The sequence below is a fragment of the Zonotrichia albicollis genome, chromosome 5, assembly GCF_047830755.1.
Source record: "Zonotrichia albicollis isolate bZonAlb1 chromosome 5, bZonAlb1.hap1, whole genome shotgun sequence".
NCBI classification, from domain to species: domain Eukaryota; kingdom Metazoa; phylum Chordata; class Aves; order Passeriformes; family Passerellidae; genus Zonotrichia; species Zonotrichia albicollis.
The window spans coordinates 37772038-37793510 of record NC_133823.1 but is presented as its reverse complement, the minus strand read 5'-3'; the positions used below and the strand labels follow the sequence as shown (position 1 = coordinate 37793510).

Below are 21473 nucleotides of genomic sequence, written 5' to 3'. Positions count from 1 at the left end.
TATCTTCATCTTGTTACTTGGAGTACTTCACGAAGTTGTGTTCAGTTATACAGTCTTCCTTTCTTTCTTTCTTCCCCCATTTCTAGGGACGACTTCATTGGCAGAAAAAAAACATTGAAGGCAAACAGTATCTCAGCAATCTAGGAATGAGGAACACTTCTCATATGCTTCCCAGCATGGCAACTTTTGTAGCCAACAAGCCTGACCTCCAAGTCACCGTCAAAGAAGAAAGCTGCCCACTGCCTTACAACAGCTCCTGGCCTCCTTTCCCAGACATCCCTCTGCCACAAGTCGTGTCCACAGCCTCCACAAGCAGCAGCCAGCCAGACCGTGAGACACGGGCCAGCGTCATCAAGAAAACGTCAGACATCACTCAGTCAAGAGTCAAGAGCTGCTAAGCCTTTGACAGTGTGGTTTTTTAGCTTTGTTTTGTTTGGTTTTGTATTTTACGTTTCTCTGAGAGAGGTTCATCCCTTGACGCACACGAGACAAACCCTAAGGTAAAGCCTTGGCAATAGAAAACATTGCAGTGTCTGACTCCAGTGCCGGAGTGGTTTTAACTCAGGACTCCAGCAGTCAGTGTGTAGACCTGAACCCATCTTTCCAAGGTTGCTACATAGGAAAAGAACCCAAGAACTTTGGCCCACTCGCAGGTTCCAGTGTTTCATAAGAGGACCAACCCACCACAAGGGAAGTGGTGCTGCTGCGCTTCTTGCTGTCAAGGCTGTGATGGAACTGAAAGCCTCAGAATTGGAGAGAAAATGTGAACTAGCTGGAATATTTTTAAATAAAGAAAAATCTATTGTGAATATTGTATATAGTGCAGTACTAGCAAAGTTGCAGTCTGCTTCTGCACCTTATTAAGAAAGCACTTACAAAAGGCCTTTTATTACCTTGCTCTACTTAATGGCACATTGAAGGTCCCTCTCCACCTGTATTCTTTTCCAAGGCTATTCTTGCTAAAGTGTCTTTAAAGAATAGAGGAAGGGAAAGGAAACTAAAACTTTCCATGTGGATTTCATATGTTCTGAGACTGCTTTCATCATGTTTGTTTCTAATCTGCTATGCTTGAATGCCGCGTGGTACAATAGAAAAAAGAAAAGAAACTTATTACAGAGATATTATGCAAATTCCCAGATTTAAAAAAGAAGAAAAATACTCTAATTCTAACCAGAGCAAGCTTTTTTATTTTTTATACAGGGGAATATTTTATTCAAAGTAAAATTCTAAAGTGAATATAATTTTTTTTAATCTTTTCTACAGCAAAATTTATAATTTTAAGATTCAGTCCTTGGTTATCAGCAGTTATGACATCCTTGTGGCACATTTTTTTTTAATTTTGTAAAGGTGAAATAGCTTTTATGAGCTCATGTAGCAATCAGATTATCCTGTGGATTGATAATAAATATGGTATATAGTTAAATTTTTAATAATCCTCTTGTTTGTCTCTCATTTTTAATCTTTCAGAAGCCCCAGATGGTATGGGTTTGATAGGTGAATGTGACCTCTCAGAGTGAGCAGTTGGCATAAGCTGCCTGTGCAATTTCTGCAGCACCCATCCAACAGGATGGGAAGTGCTGTGCTTGAGGCAGCTCAAGGTGGAAAGAACAACTAGAACTCAAAGGTGATTTATTCAAGTTTGGCCTCAAATGTAGAGGTTGGGAGCTGGGCACCTCTTCAGCTGTTTCTCCATGGCTGTGCTTTGAACAAGTTACCTCATGGAAGGGATCATGTCAAAATCCATCCCCCACCCCATGCAAGGGTGTACTCCCAGCTGTACTCCCACTGTTCCTCATAGATCCCCACATGGCTTACTTGCAGTTTCCTTGTCTGGAAAAATCTCATTTTGCAGTTTCAACCAATTAATAGAATTAATCAGAAATCAACTTAGCATTGACCAGGGCTTTCAACATTGCTGCATGATGGCAAGTTGTGATTCCTGGAAAGCTGCAGTGTATCTCAGTGAGGGTGCACAGTGACTCACGTGGTTGTGGCAGTGGGCAGGCTGTGCCCATTGCACAGCACTGTGCACTTGGGGCTGGCATAGACAGAAAGAAGTTGAGAGCACTCACCCTTTTGCAGCTGTTTAAGCTGTTGGGTGTGACACAGTTTGATTCAGATACATAAAATGCATGGACAGAGTGCCCTTCAGATGTGATTACCCTTCTCTACCAGCCTGACAGATGTGTGAGCTGAGAGCAGAGTGTATTGGGCTGATGAGCAATAACATGCACAGCAATGGCTGTGTCACAGAGAGAGATGCTAGCTGGCTACTGAAAAGGGAAACTAAACAGAAAAATTTAGCTGTGTTCTTAACCTGATCCTACAGTTCCAAGTTTCTTCATAGGTCTGTGTAAAACTTGTAATTTTGTCACCCACTTCCTGGTGGCCTGGGAAGACAAAGTTAGAGCTTTGGTTGGAGTTGGGAGTAAGAGGAATGTCCAAGCTGTACTTGGAACGGATCTAAAAACTTGCAAGGGTTAAAATTATGTATGTAAACTTCCTATTTTCTGTCCTTTTCATTTGGTCATTCACTTACCTTTCCAGTTTCTTAGTTTCTAAGGCTGATTCAGCTGCCTACATAGAGCCTGACCCCCAACAGGGCTGCCAGAGCAGAGTGAGGGCTGAGCTGTCTTTTCTGTGTGTCCTGCCTGACTTGCCTTCAGTAAGCCTGGCTGGTCACTGGGGTGAGAAGCTGGTTGCCCAAGGGCTGCCCTGGGCTATACAAATGCTTGTTTGCAAAGCAAGAGCTACCACTTGCCAGAAGAAAGGATTGCTGCTCTTAGCGTCACCTATCTGAAACTCAGGAGTAGGCAGCAGAGAAAGGCAGGCACCCTCAGCTTAACCCACGAGTTAACTTTGACATAGCTGAAGGATGTTAAGAGGTCACATCTCCACTTTGGCCATGCCATGTGAGAACTGCCACCAGCAGGCAGATGGCCAGGCAACCTGGCTTTGTCTCCTCTAGATCCTGCAAGGAGGGCAGCTGAGTTGCAAAACTACTGACCCCCACCCTGCTCCAGAAGGGAGCAATAGGAGACACACACCCCCCCTCTGGGAGCAGTGTGTGTGCTTGGCAAAGTCCCCTCTTGCCGGGGCTTGTGTGTTTGAAACATTCCCAGGAGCTATCCAAGCATGGGAGTTACAGTGTGCATCCATAACTCTGATCCATCAAAGCCAGCACACACCTTGCAGAGGCAGTGATGCCTCTGCAGCGTGCTCAGACCAAATGCACTGTGGGGTGATGGAATGCAACAGTGGATTTCTCTGGGCTGGGACATCAGACATTCATTCTGAAATCCAGGGTTCAGTGGTGTTTGTTACTCGTGCTTGCACAAAGCCATTAAAGCCACCCAGCCTTTCCCAGCAGTTAAAGTGCTATTTGACCTGCCAGTTCAGCTCTGAAGCACTGGGAGCCAGGTCCTGTCCATGAGCACCACCAGCAATTCCAAGTTAATCTTGTGCCATGCTGTGATGCGCTCAGCCAACAGGCCTGCAGGAATCTCTGATGGGAGGCTGGCAGGGAGGTAAGGGCCAGGCTCTCCCTGTGCAGCTACACAGTGGCCAAGGCACTGCCCATGCTTGGGATGCCCATCTCACTTCCTTAGATGTTTCCCTAGTATCAGGGGAGCACTCCCTGCCCCTGTGCCCCTCTGGCATCATCCCACTTGGTGGTGCAGGTGGCAGGCCAGGTTGGCTTCATTTCTGCTGCTTTTGCAGTCTGTCTGTTAATTGCTTTTGTCAACTGGATTTATTACAAGGGGCGAGTGAGGGGACTGCTGGCACATGTGTGGGTGTTTTCTTAAGCCAGAGAGGGTGCATTGCCTCCCTGCTGATGCAACAGCAGAAGAACCAGCTCAATGACCTTTCTGGTGAGTGCTTTGAGGGGGATTTCCACCTCTGCAGTAACAGCAGCAGGTGCACAATGTTTCTGTCAACAACAATGAAAATAGTAGTGGAGAGGAAGGAAACCATGGGGACCACAAATAGTGCTTTGCCCAAGACCCCAGACTTTCTGAGGAGGAAAAGGCAGTTGCACAAAGGCTTGGGATGAACAAAATTCAGCTATGGTACATTACAACTTTTCAAATGAGCTTTTCCTCTGTGTGTGGCAGCTTTAAATCACTCAGCAAAGACACAGAAAGCCCTATCAAAGTTTGGTGTATTGCTTTTTGATGAGTAGCTGATGATAGGTAGCTCCTTTGGGTTTGTTCTGTTCTCAATTACACACCCATGGTCTAAATAATTCAGCAGCAGCTAAAAGGTGCATTGCCAAGCTTCTCACCACTGCAACTCAAGCACTGCCCAGCCTTCTTGGTGAATTTGTGTTCAGAGCTAATTTTGGACTGGTGTCAGAAGGTTAAATGTCAGTGGAAATAGCTCCTTGTTTTATTCAAGCTAATACTGGTGAAGAGACAGTGGAAAGGAATCTGAGTCACTTTTATTTTAATTTTGTGAGGAGCCCCTCTCTCAGACCTCTGTGCTGTACTGTTCTCTGGAGAGCACCTGATAGCACCTGCTGTGGCACTGCCTTCATTCCCTCTGCTCTTCTGAGGTACGGTTTCTCAGCTGACTTTTGCACCTCATCCTGCCCTTTAAGGTTAATGCCTTTGTATATGTTTCTCCGGACTGTTTATTAGGAAAAGGTGAATTTTAAGGTGTCCAAACCCAGGCAGCAGGATGGGGATCTGCCAAGGTGCTGCATTATTAACCCCTGACAGTTTGTGCCCCGAGAGGTGGGGGAGCAGCAGGAAGTTGGGCGGCTGCTCTGTGCCCGTTTCGAGATGTTATCTCTCACAGTCACTGGTGTTAAGTTTCAGTTTTCGGTAGTATTTTTACTCTCGGGCAATCTCTTTTTTTTTCCTGCCTCCCCCCCCTTATTTTTTTTTTTTTAAGAACTTTAAAAATTACTGTCACACAAGCCACTGTAATATTTTAAAGGCCACTTTTTGATCCTGTTGCACATGACAAGGCACAGGCCTGTCAGATCCAGCAGCTGAGATACTTTTCTGAATACACTTCTCTTGAGGGCAAGAAAATATAGAGATAAAAACATATAAACAGGGGTGTGGGCTTGTTTCTAGTGCAAGCCCTGAAGAGCTGATGGCTGTTAAAGTGTGTTTTAGTGCCTGGGGTGGGGTCAGTCTCAGTGCCCCCAGAGGCTGTGTCAAGTTTCCAGGTGTCATGGCATTCGTGTGCACACTCAGCCACCTGCGTATTTATTTGTGAGGCTGCTGCAGCCCAGCTCTGCTCCTCCTGCCTTCATTTTTGTTTTCCATTTGTTTTCCTTTCACATCTTTGGTTCCTTTAGCCAGGTTTCACATGTGCACTGTGTGACTCTTGCAGCTGGAGTCTGTCTCATATCCTTTCCAGTCTGCTCCTCCTTTGTCCCTCCTCCCTGGCTGCTTTCCTGCCCTCCTCCCCCAGCAGTCTGTAGGGCCCTGCTAACCCCCCACCCAGAGGTTTGACTTGGTGCTTTCATCCTCTCCTAAGCAGCCTCCAACAATGCTCTGGGCATCTGCAGGGAACACTTCAGTCCTGTACCACCCTTGAGGCAGTGTGCTGGTTTTGGCTGGGGCCAAAGTCTTGGACTACATGAACTTAATGGACGTTCTGTGGACACTTTATGGACATTTTATGGACGTTTTGCAGGGGTGGTCCCAAGGGAATGATATCTGTATATCTTTCAAAGAATGGGATGGGGATGGTGGTTAATTAGGATTTACTGGATACTGTGGGACCTAAGAATGGCATAAATTGTGTGGGATAAGGAGTGGAGAATGTGCTGGTTTGGGCTGGGGTAGAGTTGATTTTCTTCACAGTACTAGGAGAAGGCTGTGTTTTGGATTTTGAATCAGAATTGCCCACTGTGCCACCAAAGCCTTTTTGCCTCCAGCCACGTGATGGAAGAGGGTAAACCAATTCACAGGCATTGCACAAAACATGGCACGGGGCAGCCCGGAGGTGAACTCACTGGTGTGGGGCTTTCCCTGCCCCAAACCCCTGCCCTGCTCCTCCCAATGCTGCTCATGGAGCCCAGCTGGGGGGTGTGCACCCCTCACCATCCTCACAGCCCCAGGCGTGCCTTTGGGGTGCTGCACCTTCCCGTGGGGTGCTGTGGTACCCACTGAGCACAGCCACATCCCCGCTGGCCCAGCACAGAGGCCCTGCAGGTGAGGCCATCCAAGATGCTTTCCCTAAAAGCCATTTCCCCAAAGGCTTCCGCTGCCCCAGCACACGCGGTGTGACTCATCTTGTGTTTGAACTTTTTGCAGCTTCCTTTGGCATTTGCCATACTTTGCTGGAGAAAATGAGACAATTCCTGTTTTGCTGGAAGGACTTACAGTGCCACAGCTCAGTGCATTTTGGGAGAATATTGCTTCTCCCATTTGGAGTTTCTTGGTATCACAGAGAGACTTCGTGAGCATTTGATGGTTATTGGTAGTGGAAAATTTACAGAAAAAATGTAAATTATGGATATGACCAAAGCTGATACAAGACTTCTTCATGAGCATTTCAAAGGGTTCTTCTAAAATGAATTTTATAAAATTAATTCTATAGAGTAATAGAATTGCCTGAGGTTGATTCAAAATCCAACTCCTGGCCTTGCACAGGACAACCCCAAGAGTTACACCATGTCGTCAGAGCATTGTCCAAACACTTCTTGAACTCTGTCAGGTTGGTGCTGTGATCACTTCCCTGGAGATCCTGTTCCAGTGCCAAACCACCTTTTGGGTGAAGAACCTGATATGAAGAACCTGATATTCCATGTAAACCTTCCCTGGCACAGCCTCCTGCCCCTCCTGTTAGTCCTGTCACTGGTCACCACATAGAAGACATCACTGCCTGACTCTGCTGCCCCTTACAAGGAAGCTGTAGACCATGGTAAGGTCTCCCCTCAGTCTCCAGCTGAACAGACCAAGTGACCTCAGCCACTCCTCACAGCTTCCCCTCAAGGCCTTTCTAACAGAATGAATACTTCTAAAATGAATTGTGTGTAGATATGGCACTTAGAGATGTTGTTAAGTGGTGGGCCTGGCAGTGTTAGGTTAAAGGTTGTACTTGATGATCTAGGAGTAAATGATTCTATGACTAAAATATAAGTGCAACGTTTCTGAAAGAAAAAAAAAGAAATATCAGTTTAGAATCAGTTACCTGGAGATGAACAACCCACTCTGCCATGCCTGGCCCCTCAGCTGTTTGGGGGAGTCTGCCTGGGCACCTGCATGCCCTGTGTCAGGCTGAGTACACCCTCCCTTGGGGGACGCACCCAAATGTCCCAGCCAGCTCCTGCCACAGCTGGAGTCAATGTCCTCACAACTGGCACAGGTAACTGTGAGCTGGGGAGCTCACGGCATAGGGACAACAGGCCTTCCTTCACACAGCCAAGTGGCCACCTCTGCTGAAGCTATCCTCACCTGAGTTTGTTCATTTCATGGTTTTATGCTTTCAGATTCCAAATGGGATAGAAGCAAAGCAAAACCAGAGCAGCACAATAAATAGTAAGGAATTACATTTACAGCAAGTCTGCATTTATTCATGGAAATCTGGTTAACTGGGTTCTAAATAGTTTTACTTAAATCTCTTCAGTTTCCATCTGAACAAGGTCCTTAAAAGCAGGCAGATGATAATAAGTTCACTGCAGGCTTAGCTGCAGGGACAAATCATCCCATCTCACTGATCCGCTTTGACTGCAGCAAATGCTAATTTGAGGTAACATAGCCTCGATGAAGGGAAAAAAAGGGATTAGCTAAAGGAACATCCATCCCAGTAAGTCAGGGTGATGTGATTTTTATTTAGATGCTTTACTTAACCAAACACCATCTTGTGTAAAGAAGCTTCTCGCTGCTCTGTGGGACTTGGAGCACTCTGCAGGACAGCGGTATCCGAGCCCCCTTCATCAGAGTTACTGCCCCTCTCACTCCCTGTGCACGTAATCACCACAGTCGCACCAAGCTGAAACAATGTCCCAGCTGGGTCACCTCAGGTGAGGCAGCAGGACGTGCACTGGCTTCCCTTCCCTTGGCAGCAGCACAAACATCCCCAGCGGCGTGCCAGGAGCCGTGCCTGTGACCAGAGGCACGCTGTCCAACAGCGCTGGCACCCTCCAGACAAGAGCAGCTTCTTTTTCTCCAGTGCTAAATGGCACACAATGCCAAGCCATTCTGTTACCTTACAAAAGAAAGCCTGGTTTCATCAGGCATGAAGCTGCCTGGGTTATTTTGGTCCTCCTTTGGATGTTGCTTCATGTGCTAACTTGAAGAAAGTTGTTGCAAAGATAGGCTTCAGCTTCAAAGAGCGGTGTGAGGAAGAGCAAGCTGCCTGCCCCAAGCCACTTGCCCCCAGTGGAGGAGGTGAGGTGGCAGGTATGGCTGTCAGGTCATCAGGCACGACCCCAAAGCCCCCAGATAAATCTGTACCCAGCTGGAGACCAAGCATGGAGGAAAAGTGTGCTTGAGGGTTTCTAGAGAACTGCTGTCGTGGGATCTGAGGAGGGACCTCCAGCACAGCACCTCTGTCACTTTTTCCAATGGCTTTTGTCGATCTGGAGACAAGAACATGGTTTGTCCCTTAGAGCTACAACAGCTGTCATGTTGTATGTCCCTTAATATGTGCAGAGTGACCTCTCAAGTTCCTTGTTAGGACAGAGACAGCAACCATATCCTCCAGGATATCCTCCAGGATATCCCCACATCAGCTCAGATGCTGGGGTGCCTCTGCATCTGGGGTGCAGGGCCTGGATAGCCAGACCCTGATGTCCAGAGGGCTCAGGCTGTGGGAACTGCTGTAACTCACAAGCCAATTTCATTTATCCTAGACACCTCTCCTTGCAGCAAACCAGGTCTGCTTGGCCAAAGCTCAGGTTATCCTTCTGGACGCTGTGTCAGTTTGGAAAGAGCAGGGACCCTCTTTTTTGGAAGGGTAAACCATGCTCTTGAATAAAAAATTGTGCCAAATTTATGCTGAGAATTTTATCTGCCTGATAAAATTTATATGCATTGGCTGAGGCCAGTTCTGGATTTTTGGCAGAGGCCAAATTGATGAAGACCTTACTCTAAGTGGTGTCCATGACCTTCAGCTTCATCTGAAGATCTTTTACACGCTCCTTATTGTAGCAGCAGCGCCTTTCACAAAGTTCAGAGTCCTGTGTTCAGGCAGTAACGTCCTTCAGCTGACAATCTGCACACCTTCTTATGCATCCAGAAAATTCCTGTAGCTGCTTTTGCTGCAGTGCTGCCCTGAAAACTCACACTTGGTTGTTTCTCCAATGGAAATCCCACGCTGCCTATCACCTCTGCTTCCCAGGATCCAGGGAAGAGCCTGCCCACCTTGTTCCCAAGCTGCCTACCTTCAGGCTTACAAAAAAAACAGTATAAATACTTCAGAAACTCTTTAGAAAATGAAATACTATTCTGCTTTGACCACATTTCTATTTAAAATCCTGCCAAACTGGTTGTCTCCTGCAAATATGGGTGCAGTTACTGTCAGATGGGCAGTCCTGCCCAACAACATTGAGCTCAACTCCATTTTTGTCACAATTGGGCTGCAGTTTTGCGAAAGTCCAACTGTATCTTCCACTGAGACCACACCCTCATTCTGCTTTTGTGAATCTCTGGTAGGTGTTTCTGCTGTGCTTGGAGTCAAACTCCTTTTTTCATTGCTTTCCCTGACTGAGTAAATATGTACTCAGTGCCATGACATTGTTCTTTGGGCTTGGGCTCTTTCCAGATGATTAATTATTACAGCCATGCCGTAGCTTTTACAACAGGAGGACAGGGATGTGCGTCAGATTGCTGGCCTGAATGGACTAGTATCCTGTCCCCAAGATTTTGGATAAGTATTTGGACAAGATTGTTGGAGCCAGGGCAAGTGAATTTGTCCTTGGTAAATCCCCCTGCCATTTGCTAATCAGCATTTTGAAGAGTTTGTGAGCTGGAGGTTGTAGCGAAATGTTTATTTAATTCCAATGGACACATCTTGCACAGGTGGGCACTCTGATGTTCCCTGACAATGAGTTTCTTCATCCAGATATACATTGTGTAAAAAAGTACTGCTCTTCAACTGCTTCAGAGCAATTGCCCGACAATTCAACCATCAAACAAGCATTCTGATTTTGTCAGATATACAGGCTAGGAAAGTGATGACATGCCTGTATGTTCACATTTCCCACATGGGTTACACACAGCCACTGTGTCACCCATCCCTGCTGCTCTGGAAGCATTCTGGAGCTGCCTGGCATTGAGCTCCCTGCCCGACCATGGGCTAGGGCACTCTGCAGAGACAGTGCATGCAAATGTCTTGTACATCTGTATTTCCACCTATGCAAAGAAAATAGCCCCTTGTGTGCGATCAACAAACCTATGTTTGAGGTTTTTTAAAAAACTTTTCTTTCAAACCGCTGTCTGGTTTTCACTGAGGAGTGTTACTTTCTTTCAAAGAGGAAGCAGGTGCTTAGAAAGGATTTGTTTTTGCAGTGAGGGGGAATTGCAGGAGCACTGGGCCATAGCTCAGCCCCACTTTGCCTGATTCAGCAAGCCTTCAGCAGAGCTGTGTGTGCTGGGCACCCCTCAGGATCCGTTGCTGGTCACCATGACCCCGAGAATATTAAAAGTCTTTTTTCCCACCCCAAGCACTTGAAGAAAAAGTCAGACCTCTTCATTTCTCAGTCTCAAGGTTGTTTATTGTATCTTATCTATAAAAATTTTTCTCCTGGCCTGCCCAGGCCCGTCCAGCAGGACAGTTCCAGGCACTCTGCCTGCCCCTGGGGCGATGTTTTGTCTTTATGCTAAAAACTCCATATAGCATGTTTACAATTACTTTCCAATACCTATCACCTATGTTAGACAGTGAGCTTCTACTCTAAACCAATCCAAAAGTGCCAACATCTCAGCAGAAGATGGAGGCCAAGAAGAAGAAGGAGAAAGGCTGGACACACCCAGATCCCTCCATTTTGTCCCCTGAATCCCCATTCTAGAAACCCAAAAATCTACTTTTTCACCTTGTGATAACTTCCCTATTATTCTACTTAACCCTTTGTGGCTTGCTGATGTTCATATCAGGTTGGTAATTTGCTCCACGGGTCATAATCAAACCCACAGGCGTTTTGGGCTCCATGCCAGGGCTTTGAGCCCCCTGGCAGGGGTCTTGGCAATCCTGCACAGCCAGAGGGATGTCCTGGGCTCCGACAGCCTCCCAGCCTGCGGGGGGGCAGCAGGAGCAGCCCCTTCCCCTGGCGGCCCAGGGCGAGGGGACGCAGTTGGTGCCCGTGCCCTCGTGTCCCTGCACACAGGCTGCCCCTGCCCTGGGAAGGGCAGCAGGCTCTCCTCACCTTTCACTGCCTGATGGAAAACAGGGATAAAAGAGAAATTTCTGTGGTGACAAAATGGGCCTGGAAACAAGTGTCACTGTCAGTCACGGGCTGTACATGGCACTCTGCACTTGGGGAGTCCCACAAGATTTATCCAAAAGTCTAGACTTAACAGGGATGGGAAGGGGAGTAGAGGAGAGGAAGGTAATACTGACTTGTTTCTCTGTCCTTTTCTTTGGTTACCCTTTCTTTCCTACTTGAGTGAAAGTGGCCACTGGGTTGAGAAGCTTTTGAGCAGGATTTACTAACTGCTATGCCACCTGCCTCTCCACAAACCTGGCAGAATACATTTTTTTTTTTTCTTATTCACAGGCTTTTCAAAGAAATAAAGAGAGGTGATCAGTTTTAACCAGAGATTTACTTCATCTCACTGTCCCACCAATACTGTGACCATTTCAGAGCAGCTGTGGATGAAATGCTGCTTCATCACACAGGAATTACTCCCAAACGTGGGGAGAGGTCCCACTACCCACCCTCCCTTTCTGTGGCAATGGTTTGTGTGTGTGCTGAGCCAGGGTGTCCGTGGTGTCTGTGCCCACATGGATGCCCTGTGTGGCCTTGGGAAGGAGCACCCTGACCAGCAGCTATTCCCAGGCTGTCTGTGACGAGGGACCCTCGGGGCACGGCCAGCAAGGGGCCAGGAGCGGGGCTCGGCTCCCTCTGAGCGCCCCAGGGCTGGAATTGCTCCGTGCCGGGGCTGCCTGGGCATGGCACGGCACAGGCACCGCCTGCTCGCCCTCCTTCCCCTCCTGCAGCCACTGCACAGGCCTCTGAATGGAAGGGAGGAGGGAAGAGAAACAGGAACTTCTCTTTGGAATCACATCAGCCCAAAACTGAGAGCAGAAGCGAAAGTTAAATAAAAGGGACTGTTTTTAACAAAGGCTGTTGAACTTCCTAACCTCACAGTGAGCAGTTCCTATGCTACAGTCCTTGGAGGCATGGCTTAATTCAGTGCAACATTTCCAGCTCCATATTTCCTGTCACTAGTCTGTGTTAATTACCAGCTGGCATTGTATGAAACATTCTCTTGTGTCTTCCGATGTGGAGGGAAATCTCAGACTATCTCTAGAGTGAAATTTAGCAAAAAGTACTAAAGTCTCAGTTTCTGAGTTACTGGGGAAGCACTGGATGAAAGCAGGAGCAGCTTTCTACACCCACTGTGGTTAGTATGACGTATCACACACTTAGCTTAGCCCAAAAAAGAAACAGCACCTTGACTATTCCTCAGTGCCTGCATCTCTCACAGAACTCTGGCACAGGAGAAGCGTGGGCCTGATCTTCAGATGAATGGTTCATACAGTTTTCATCTCTAAAGGCTGAGAGCAGCAGAGTGGGAGCTCAACCCAGTGGGACTTTCAAAAGTGGGTGGGTGGTAAGGTTGAATGGCAGGTCAGGAAGTTTTTAGCATCAACTCTAGTGCAAATCTAGCTTGCAATCCTATTAAACTCTAGGAAGACAGCATGTTAGCAGGTATCAGTGACCCCACAGGTATCACCAGGCACTTGCCAACTCTGCTCCAGTGTGAAAAGGACCCTGAAATTTCTTCTTGTTTCATCACTGCACGTTCCATATGTGGTCAAAACCAGTTTTGATCAAAAGAGGTAACCTTTTATTTCAGACTGCAAAAGAAAAAAAATGGGATAACCACAAGCATTGTTCTGTAATGTATATGACTAAGCCATGAAATATGTACAGATTTACAATTTCCATGGGAAAATAAATTAAAACTATGGCATGCTCCCCCACAGCTTCCATAAAGTAAAACTTCATTGTGATCTAGGGATCAAAAAGCAATGTCTCCTCTCAGAGAGACTCAGAATAAAGAGTTTCTTGAAATATCATTGAAAAATACTGTACTGGGCACTTGATAAGCTTCCCATCCTTAGGATGATATTCACATCTGTTGCTCTAGGAATGAGAAAACATTTCCTATTTCTTAGACAAATCTAGGCTAAGATGGAATTATAGCTGGAAGCAGATTAATAAACTCCGAAAGTAAAATATACTACATGACTAGCAATTATCTATCAAAACAAAGTATGTTAAAACTCCAGAAAAATCAGACTTGCAGGTAAATTTAAATAGAAATGTAAACACATGAACACAGAGAGACATAGGCAGCCAAGCATGGCAGGGATGATGGTGCCTCTGTGAGCATGGTGTCAGTCCAACCCCACAATTTTGGGGCAGCACCTGCTTCATCTGGTGTGCTCAGCTGAGGGCCCTGGGGCCTTGTTCTTTCACAGTTTTGCCTCCATTTACATGAAAGTATATGTAAAAAATGCTGCTGATTTGTTTTCATCAGGTCCAGATATTATCCTGGTGCACTTACCCCTTAGCTGGTATAGACATTAGAGTATGTCAGTCCAAAACCCCAGTTTTGTTATTAGTTCTATGAAAGGTCATGCCACCATAAGACCCTGCCTTACCCCATCTTTAGCTTTGCCACATTGACTTTTTATACATTTTTAAAGCAGTAATACCATCTCTTCATTTTAAAAAGCAGTTATATCCCCCTGGCATTCATGGGAAGTTAGACACCAAATCTCTCATTTTCTGTTGTCCAGACCCAGCTTATGATTGGTTAGATGGCATGCCTAGTTATAGCTCCCTCACCCAAATATTTCCTGTTGGCTCTAGTTACCAACAGCAATCCCACCTAATTCAAACCTAAGGAGCCAGAACCATCAGCCATCCCCCAGCTCCAGTTCTGCCTGCTGGCTGAGGAATAACCTTTCCCCCTCACAGAGAGATTTCTTTAAACCCAGGCCTGTAAATAAACTACTTTGTGGTTGGAGTTTCATGTCATTTTTAGGGCAGGCTGAAAAATGCTTCCAGTAGCAATACAAAAACTCCCCACCCTCCTTTCATTTCAGCTAAGTTTAAAAGAGATCTCATCCAAGTAGATAGTGTAAAAACCCTCTCGCTCCCTCTCTCGAGTGGTTTGATGGGGTTTTACATCTCTGTCTGATCTGCAGGGATTTTTTCCGGGTGTGTGCAAAGCGCCTGCTGTCCCTGGGGCCAGTAAGCAGAGCTGCTTCTTCACTCTTGGGCTTCGCTTCAGCTCCTTTCTTAGAAAGTACAAGCCATGCAGAAAACCTTGCTGAGAAGTCACTGCATGCCTGAGAAAGTGAAAAGCCTGCTCGTGGGCAGCCCTGAACGCCTGAGTGTGAGCGCTGAAAGCTCGGGGGCGAGGCAGCTCCCGCAGCCCTTGGGAGGCAGGGGGGATGCAGGGGGCAGAACGCCCCAGGGCCACCCCGTGCCAGCACCCCGAGCAGTCAGGGAGGAACCATCGTGCACTTTAGTCTCATATTATGTTATGCAGCAGAGACAGTTTAAATATAGGTTTCTTGGTGCCAGCCCAAGCTTCCCACCCCCTGACGTGTGTCTGAGTCTGGCTGTGATGGCCATGGAGGCAAGAGCTTGAACATGAACTGAGCAACCTTTTCTAGCTCGCTTCTGCAGATACTTTGGAGGGTGCCAGTGAAGCTGCTGCTGGAGTTTTGTTTTGTCTGTATTCTGGAACTGAAGTTTATCTCTAACAAAAGGGTAGAGGGAAGAAGAAACACTGGGATCTCCACTACTGCAAGCTCTTTGACAAAGTGGATTTGGATGCAAATTAGGTGTGCCACAGCCTGGACCAGAGTATACAGAAATGAAAGTGACACTGATGAGCAGAGACAGCCCCAGCAGCAACAGCTCCTCCACAGGAGTGCTTGGATGAGGTGTAAGGAAGAATCAGGTATAGCTGCCCTGAGGTGGGGGCATTTCCATCCCCCTCTCCAACCAAAGCATTTTCACCATTTCTGTTTTAAGGCTGTGCTGCTCAAACTTTTGCAGAAACCAAGTCACTGTCCCATAGCCCAAGGCTGTCTTACTGTTCCCTAGCAGGCTAGGGAGAGAGTGTTAAGATCATCCTTGCAGTGCTTGTCCCCATGGGAAGGTTATCAGAGAGTACTTGTTTTGCCAGGGAGTGTGAGACTACCCCATGACCCACGGCATACACCAAAGCCAGTAGACACTTTGGAAAAACTGTACTTTGCATCAGACTGACTTGAATTAGATATTTTTAATGAGAATGACTCACAGACACTGCCTGTTCTTTCAATCTTCCATATCACATAGAGGTTTGCAGATGGTTTATGAGATGTGATGGTCTGAGCTCTGACAGCTGCAAGATGTTCAGGTTGTTTATAGAGACTAGCAGATAAAAAATTCAGCCTTGGCCCTTTCCCCACCTACATGTGAAGCTATATGTGGAACAAAGTGTCCAATGTTTGCACTGAACCTCGCTTTCACTTGCAGAGCTGAAGACAGGAGGAAACAAGAGCAGAAGACTGCAGGACCTGAACACAATCACAGACATTCACTTGAGGCATCTTTCAACACCCCACTCTGCAGTACAGCTTTAATCTTTTCGCTGTTATTCAGATCAATACTTCTTTCTGACATGATCTTACTGGGGAGAAAAGGTGCTTCCTGAGGGGATCTACAGCTGTGCACCCACAGCAGACACACTGAAGTATCTGTAACCTCAACATGACAGGAGAAAACTTTGCTCTGCCAACACCAGCCCTTCCTGGGCTTGTCATCACTTGGCAATTTTTGGTCTTCAGACATGCTGCTGACAGAAATTGTGTGAGCTGCTTAAACAGGAGAATCTGTGCTCTGGATAATGCCAGTGAATCATCATCAAACTTCTGGGAAAAGGTTTTCACCAAGGTTAGCCAACAGAGCTGTAAAGTCACCTACCTCAGAGAAAAATGTCACACTTCGAGTGGCGCTGAGGAAAAGTCTTGGCTAAGTGAGGGAAAGGCTTAAGAATCAACATTACTCTCTGAGGGAATGGAAAACTGTCATGTGCACTTTTATTTGCTATGAAATAAATTAGACACAGCAAACAGTAGCACTTACGGAGAATTCTGCCTGGTCCTGTAACAGCTATGAAACCCAAGACTACCAGAAAAGCAAAATCTGGAGCTTTTGCTCAGTGTGTCTTGAAGGGACTGCTCCAAGCTGCTGTCTCTGATGGGTCAGCCTTTCCCTGCCCCACAGTGTGCCAAAAGCTGACACTGCACTGTGAGGCTGGTGTGGCTGAGGAGCTTCATCTGCACTGAGAATGTAACCTAGCTGCCTGAAGCAAGAGCAGTGACCCCTGAAGGTTTGTGCTCCCAGGAGAGGGGCTGTGGTGACCAGGAGCCTGCCCCAGGCTGCCTTGCTCTGAAGCAGGTTTCTCACAACACAATGGGACATGTCATTAGGCAGAAAGCCTGGGGAGAATTCTCAGTCTTGGATTAAAAGAATAATTTATTTTCACAGTTTCCAGGAATTAATGGTGAATGGCAAGATCAGCTAGGTTGATTTTCATGAACGTTTTGTTAAGGATATCTGAGAAGAGCAAAATGTGATTGAAGACACGTCAAAAGAGTGGCCTGCTCAGGATTTTGTAGGGGCACAGCTTCTCTTGGGACTCTGACAGGAAAATAAATATGAAATGTAGCAAACCAGGACCCCATCTTACCCCAGTGCAACTGAAAGGTCTGTATGGAATTTTGAACCAAAGAGGTCAGAGATAGATTTCAGGGCACTGTATGGCTGAAGCCATGGAAAAGTGTTACATTTGAGACTGCAGAGCACAATACCACTGCCCAAGTAAGGGATCATGCTGCAGAGATCAGGAATGGCAGAACAGGCAATGGGCTAAGGCCTAAAGCTTTGCCTTTGTGGGTTCTTAAGTCAAAACAAGCGCAACTCCTGGATTCCAGAAAAAGAATGGGCGGGAAGGAAGGGGAGGGGAAGGGGGAGGGGAAGGCGGAGGGGAAGGGGAGGATTTAAAATTTAACTGAAGGAAATCCTATGTACTTGTAGTGAGTTAAAAGCTTAAAAAGGTACAGTCACTATAGCCACAAAGGCACTAATCTTTATGCTGTTTGACTGGGGAGCCCCAGAAATTTTGATGCACAAGGCTCCTGTTTCTGTGTCATAGTGAATATTGCTATGAACCACGAATATTTTGTTCATCTTGGCACTGAGAAGATGGCAAGAAATTGGAAGGGATTCAAACAACAGTAGACATGATTTAGAAGACACTGGAAGAACTGGCTTGAGAAACAAGCAAACAAATATAAAATGGGATGAGCAATGTGCTAGAGCTCTTTAGAGACTATAAAACCACTGAGAGAGGAACTATTTAGTTTTATAGAACAGAATATAAACAAAATGAATGTGCCATGAGTAACAAAGAGCTCTGCAAAATTAACTCTTGCTGGTCTCACTGCCCTGATTGAAGTTACCAGTCCTTTTTCTTGCATCCCAGCTACACCAGGGGCAGCAGCAAGACAGGCAGGGCAGCCTCCCCTCCACTGGCAGCCCCCTGCGTGGTGGATTTAAATTCTCACTTCTTCCAGGCTAGAAGGGCATGCCAAACTTGGGGGAGCTTGGGTGGCCAGTGCACTCTGCTGCCATTGTTCCTGCCCCAATATCTCCAGTAGTGCAGGGATGAAGGGGAAACAGTGGCTGGCAATTTCCACAGCTACCCCAACAAGAGCTTCTTGTTGCTGTGAGTAACCCCCAGCAGCAGCCTCTCCGTGGGGGTCTTCAATAAATCTGTATGGAGGTGAGGTAATAAAAGCCATCTCCTTGATGTGGTGCCCCACACCAGAACCCCTCTTTTGAGTACTGCCAGCCCCAGTGTGGACTGTACATGACTTCACCTGCTCCCTCCAGCTGCCTGAGCAGCAGCTGCTGGGCACTGCTTTCCTCCTTGGCTGCATTGCCTGCAGTGCATCAGCAGAGCAGCGAGCCCCAACAGTTTCAGAGGATCTTTCCCACTCCTCCACAAGCCCTGTGCACAGCAGGACAGAGCACCAATAGAGGGGTGGGCTGCCTCTTCAGAGTAGCTCACCCCTTGAGCTCCTGAGTGCCTACCTGTGTTTTGTCACCTTCATGACCTACACATGCACAGAGAGCTGGCAGCATGTCAAGCATCCTTGCAGCTCCACCCCCTCCCTTTCCAGCACTCATCCCTACTTCTAAAGCAGGCAAGAAGCTGCAGATGCCCATACTGAGCTCATGCAAAATGTTTCAGCCCATTCACATCAGACTTTTGCTGTGACGCATGGCTTGCTCCCAGCTAGTGGTCCTTTGTGGGATGCTCATGCCTGCAAGTGACCAGAGGGGTGCTGTGCCCCCAGTGGGATGCCTGCCCTTGCATCCATGCACTCCCACCCCATGAACTCATGCAGCAGTGCATTCATGCGCCTGCACACCCATGCACCCACCTTCCCCTGCACCAGGACTCCGTGTGCCCGGGAAGGCACAGCATCTCTGCCATCCCTGCAGCATCTCCTGCCATCCCTGCAGCAGCTCTGCCAGCCCTGCAGCATCTCCTGCCATCCCTGCAGCAGCTCTGCCAGCCCTGCAGCAGCTCTGCCAGCCCTGCAGCAGTGCTGTTTGCTGCCTGCACTTCAGTGGCCATGGCAACTGTTGTTGTGTAATGAAGTGTTGCCAGGATCCAGGAGCAGAGCTTCGTAAAGGAAATGAAAAATTAAAAAGATCAAGCCATGGAAAGGCATGATGTCAAGGCAATGAAGTCCAAGTCCCCCCTCTGCCTGGTGTCACATGTGCTTTCCCACACGGGTTGCCTGCAATTCAGCCCTGCCACTGCTGACCCAAGGAGCAGCAGCTGAAGAGTCACTGCTCAAACCAGTGCATGTGGTTGTTTGTGCTGCTGTGTTCTTTCTTTCTCAGCAATAATCAAGAACTAATTGTATCCACCACACATCTAGTTGTTCTTTAAGGAAGTGGTTCAGAAATGAAACACATCTTACCGAGCAGCTAAGCCAGCAGAACAGGCCACCCAGAGCTGTTTGCATTTGCTTTGCTGAAAATCCCTTGATTGAAAGAAGAGGGGTTTTCGAAAGAGCAAGAGCTTGAATGTGTCTCTAGGTTTGTCTTTGTGAGGGGCAAATTCACCAAGGGAGCAGGAGGCCTGGCTGCAGGGATGCCTGAGCCCTTCCTGTGCCAGCCAGTTCAGATGCAGCAACCTCATCCCTGCTGTGGGGAGCCCTTGCCAGGCCAGGGGTGTCCCAAACAAGCATATGGGAAGTGCACTGCACCCCATGGAGCTGCAGCTCAGCTGGGTTCTGCCTGGGTGATTCCTGAATGCCTCTCATTGCACAACAGGGCAGAAGGAAAGACAGGTGCTGGGTGCTGGGCAGGGAAACTCTCACACATTAAAAAAAAAAAAAAAAAAAAAAACAACCCAGAAAAAACAGAGGGTGGAAAAGCAGGAAGAGATGTGAAGGAGTGGGTATTAACTGCCAGCCTTTAATCCCTGGATTCCACAAGGGCATGTCACCCCTGTAGCCTGTATAGCCTGTAGCCCTTGCCAGGCTGGCCAGCCAGAGGGTGAGTTGGAGGGAAATGGGGAAGGAAGGTTGTTTTCCAAACAAGGGAAGGGGAAATTGCCTCCGTCCCCAGAGTGGAAATATGAGGAAATGCTACATTTTCACTGGCCAATTTCTGTTTTTGTCTCAGGGTTTTCAGTCAACACTAACCTTGGTAACTGGTGTCTGTGAGCTAAACAGTCTGGGACAACAGTGCCGTGAGGAGGAAAAAAATACTAATGGAGCTTTAAATTACTTGCAAAAGGCGCCCTGGTGAGTGCAGCTTCCCTGCCACTGCTTTCACTCGCTGTGACACCCAAGGTGCCCCATCAGCCTGGGCTCAGGAGAGCCCAGAGCCGGGGCTGTTTCTGGCCCACAGCAGCCCAGAGCTCCTTCAGGGCAGCGGTGCAGCCGCTTTCCCTCCCCATGGCCAGGGAAGGTGCGGCTCAGGTCTCCGGGAGATGTCAGCCGCCTTCTGCCACGCCTGGCGCAAGGGCAGGAACTTCGCGGGCAAGTTTTCCCCCGTTAAAATGCACAAACGCATGTTAATTTAGACAGGGACTCAGTGCGAGGCGGCGGGAGCGCCCCCTCTTTCCCCGGCGCTCCGTGCAGGGCGCAGGTCCCGGCCCCATCCCCGGGCAGCCCCTCCGCGCTGGGGCAGCTCCGGGGCGCTCGGGGTCGGAGCAGAAGCTCCGCGGGCTTGGGCTGACATCTAGCGTCGGCATGGAGCGGCGCCTCCCCTCCTGACAGGCGGAAGGAAGAATGGAGGGGAGTTCCTTTGCGTTACTACTTTTAATCTGGTGAGAGACCTGACCCATAAACCCGCAAGTATCTTTGCTCCGTTAAAGACCGAATCATAATAACAGAATAAAGAATCACAGAACGCTCAGAAGTGGAAATGAATATTGTTAAGGAAATTTCCCTAGCCCAGATTTCCTGCAGCAGTGTGTCAGGGGTCTGATTTCAGCAGGGGGGAACATGGGATAACTGATTGCTACAGCAAGAGGAGCCGCTCAGCCTGGGGGCTGCAGGGAGGGACCACAAACAAAGGAATCCCTGGGCTTCTGTACCCTCACAGCCTTCCCACCTGTTTCAGTGGTTATTTTTGGGTCTGGGGTCTTCCAGTTATTCACTGGCTGGACAGTTATCACCCTCTGTCACCTTTCACCTCTGTTTTTCTATTTTTGATTTAGATCTGTTCTAACCATTCCACAGGATACATTTAAAAAAAAGAAAAAGTTGTAGCAGGCATTTTATCTGAAGTCATAAAGTCATAAAAAAAAGTTGTAGCAGGCATTTTATCTGAAGCTGCAGGAACAGACTTCAGGCTTATAAATTTGTGAAGGAAGCGGAAAATGTGTTTGTGCTCTACTTTTCCCAGAAAACCAGGGTGGTGCAAGAGGGTTCCCTGGGTCCTGTTGGTCAAAGTCTACAGTGTTTATGCAGGAGCTGGCTTTGCTAATAGGGTCAGATGCAGCCAGGGAGCAGATCTTATCGTCCTGACAGAGCAGGCATCCTGCCATTGAAGTTTCCCCAGGAAGTTTCCTGTTGCTGTTTAACCTTTAAATATGTGGTCTTTCTTGTCAGATTTCCCATCAGATAGCCCATTTCAGACAGCCAGGGTATTCATACTTAAGTTCAGATGGAGCAGGGAATCTTGTGGAACCACAAACTGTTTGCTCTTACACACACTTGAACTTCAGAATGTACACAGAGAT

General features: G+C 47.7%; 1 protein-coding gene and 1 long non-coding RNA gene across 7 annotated transcripts in view; one reads left to right on the top strand and one right to left on the bottom strand.

Annotated features, from left to right (window-relative positions):
- The window catches only part of IRF2 (interferon regulatory factor 2), a 39376-nt gene extending 37943 nt beyond the window's left edge, over window positions 1-1433 (top strand). For all 6 annotated transcript variants that reach the window (XM_074541376.1, XM_005483836.4, XM_074541377.1 and 3 more), the window contains one exon: window positions 87-1433. In XM_074541376.1, the coding sequence (XP_074397477.1) occupies window positions 87-398 (312 nt within the window). In that variant the 3' untranslated portion in view covers window positions 399-1433. The remainder of the gene's footprint in view (window positions 1-86) is intronic.
- On the bottom strand, window positions 796-18890 carry LOC141729172 (uncharacterized). The gene is made up of 2 exons (XR_012580461.1): window positions 18649-18890; window positions 796-12987 (listed from the first exon to the last, which is right to left on the bottom strand). It is a non-coding gene; the product is annotated as an uncharacterized LOC141729172 (long non-coding RNA).
- Window positions 18891-21473: the final 2583 nt, after the last annotated feature.